The 2536-nt window shown below is 38.5% G+C and overlaps 1 protein-coding gene across 1 annotated transcript in view; it reads left to right on the top strand.

Moving 5' to 3' along the window:
• Window positions 1–2536, top strand: part of LOC106513526 (low-density lipoprotein receptor-related protein 2) — a gene marked incomplete in the record, with an annotated part of 27222 nt that overhangs the window by 10148 nt on the left and 14538 nt on the right. Inside the window, 5 exon segments of the mRNA XM_014002401.1 lie at window positions 479–727; window positions 810–1037; window positions 1715–1963; window positions 2060–2287; window positions 2488–2536. Coding sequence (XP_013857855.1) covers window positions 479–727; window positions 810–1037; window positions 1715–1963; window positions 2060–2287; window positions 2488–2536 — 1003 coding nt within the window.

The raw sequence follows: 2536 nt of genomic DNA, 5'->3' as shown, positions 1-2536 counted from the left end.
CCATACCCATTTACCTATATATATACACAACCATACCCCTACCTACATATCCAAACACTTTCATATACATACTTCCATACAAATACATACATACCTACATACATACCCATACATATACATGCCCATATACATACATGCACAGAAGAAAAAAAAAAAAAGTTGAATGCTTATAAAAACATTTTTTTTAACTCAAAGGAAAATCTCAAGGTATGCACAGCCGTACAGCAGCAGGCACCACTGAACTCAAATACGGCTGTGGAGTGTCAGTGATAAGTCTTGAGAGCAACAAGGCAATATGTGTCTCATGTTCTCTTTTTTATGGGTAGATTTGGGTTATTTTAGTGCTTTAGAATTAGGAGGCCTAAATATTTGAGTTAGTGTTTTAGGGCTAGTGGAACTAATTATTAGATTAGTGCTGCCCACCACTGAGTAAATCTGACATTTTCTGTTCTCCCTTTTTTTTTTTTTTTTTTAAAAGCTGACTTCCGCTGCAAAGACCGTCGAAGCTGCGTCCCAAAAAGCCAAGTTTGTGACGGCCGCTCTCACTGCAATGATGGCTCGGATGAATTTAACTGTCAGAGCGCAGCACCTCCTAATACTCCAACCAATGTCCTGAAATGTCGTTTTGGCTCAAAACCATGTCGAGATGGAACAGGATGTGTCCTGTTGAATCATGTTTGTGATGGAGAGAGAGACTGCCAAGATGGATCAGATGAAGAAGGCTGTGGTATTTATTCAAATATTGATGAATCTTAATTTTTGCTAATTTCCTCTAAAAGCCTTTTGTTTTGGGCTCTCTGTGATTCTAGATAATGCAGGGAATATTCCTGATACTTCTGACCAAATAAAGGATATGACTGAATCTCCTGTACCAACTGAGGAATCAACTCCACCTCCCACCAGCCCACCATGCACCAGCCCCTCAGTTCTCTGTCCTAGTTCCTCTATTTGCATCAGGCCATCACAGATGTGTGATGGAAGGAGCGACTGTCCTGATGGGTTTGATGAGAAATGTGTCAAAAGATGTCCATCTAGGAGTAAGTAGTTTGAGAATGTGACAAAACTATTTGATTTAAACCGAAAAAAATAGACTGTAGGTTAAATGGTGAGTTTAAAATATTAAGATTCATTTAATTACAAGAGATACGAAAAGGCCTATATATTTTTGAAGGAATGCATGTAAAGCATACCAGCCTCAAATTAAGAGAATGGACTGCTCTATATATATGGTCAAACTTGACGAGAAATCCCTCTAGACAAAGTTAAATTATTAAATTAAAGTTTTTAATGGTCTGGCCCCATCATATTTATGTAATCTTCTTAACATGTACATTCCAGTCGGAGCACTCAGGTCTACCAACCAGTTTCTGTTGGATGTTCCTAGATCCAAACTGAAATCTAGAGGTGATCAGGCTTTTGCAGTAGCTGCTCCAAAGCTGTGGAACGGTTTACCTCTTAATATTCAGTCTGAGACTGAGGCTTTTAAATCTTTGCTGAAGACCCATCTCTTTTCTTTGGCCATTGATTAAGACAGAGTTGGGGGTTCAGTTAGAGCTTTTTATATATAATATTGTTTCTGTATTGTATTTGTATCTATGATTTTGTTTATTTTTTGATAAAAATCTTGACTGAACTGTAAAGCACTTTGGTCAGCTTGTTGTTTTTAATGTGCTATATAAATAAAATTGATATTAAATTGTTTGTCACTCTACAGGTGACTTCCGCTGCAAAGATCGTCGAAGCTGCGTCCCAAAAAGTCAAGTTTGTGACGGCCGCTCTCAATGTAACGATGGCTCAGATGAAATGAACTGTCAGAGCGCAGCACCTCCTGAAAGTCCAACTAAAGTCCTGAAGTGTCGCTTTGGCTCCAAACTGTGTCGAGATGGAACGGCATGTGTTGTATTGAGTCATATTTGTGATGGAGAGAGGGACTGTCAGGATGGATCTGATGAAGAAGGATGTGGTATTTATCAAAACGCATAAGAAAAATCTCAATTTTAATTTGTTTCTGAAACAAATTGTCATTTTTTTTGTCTAATTTTTTTTTTTTCATTTTTAGATGATGCTGAAAATGCTCCGGCCATTTCTGTGCAAAAAAAGGACTTGACTGAATCTTCTGCTCCCATAGAGGAATCAACTCAAACTCCCACCACTCCACCATGCACCAGCCCCTCAGTTCTCTGTCCTGGTTCCTCTGTTTGTATCAAGCAATCACAGATGTGTGATAAAAGGAGAGACTGTCCTGATGGGTTTGATGAGAAATGTGTGAAAAGATGTCCATCTCCGAGTAAGTGATATGAGAAATAGACAAAACCTTTATTTGGTGAGAGGGTTGTGGTTAAATTTGGACTAAAAAGGTCTAAATTTCTTTGCCATAAAAGCAATATGAAATATAATGCATTCCTTCAGACTGTAGCAGTACACTCTCTTAAAGTTGTCTGAATTAGTTCCCGCCAACCAAACTTGAAATTGTTTGTCACTCTACAGGTGACTTCCGCTGCAAAGATCGTCGAAGCTGCGTCCCAAAAAGTCAAGT

This window comes from Austrofundulus limnaeus, unplaced genomic scaffold, assembly GCF_001266775.1.
Source record: "Austrofundulus limnaeus strain Quisiro unplaced genomic scaffold, Austrofundulus_limnaeus-1.0 Scaffold13, whole genome shotgun sequence".
Taxonomy (NCBI): domain Eukaryota; kingdom Metazoa; phylum Chordata; class Actinopteri; order Cyprinodontiformes; family Rivulidae; genus Austrofundulus; species Austrofundulus limnaeus.
This window is presented reverse-complemented; position numbering and strand designations above follow the sequence as displayed.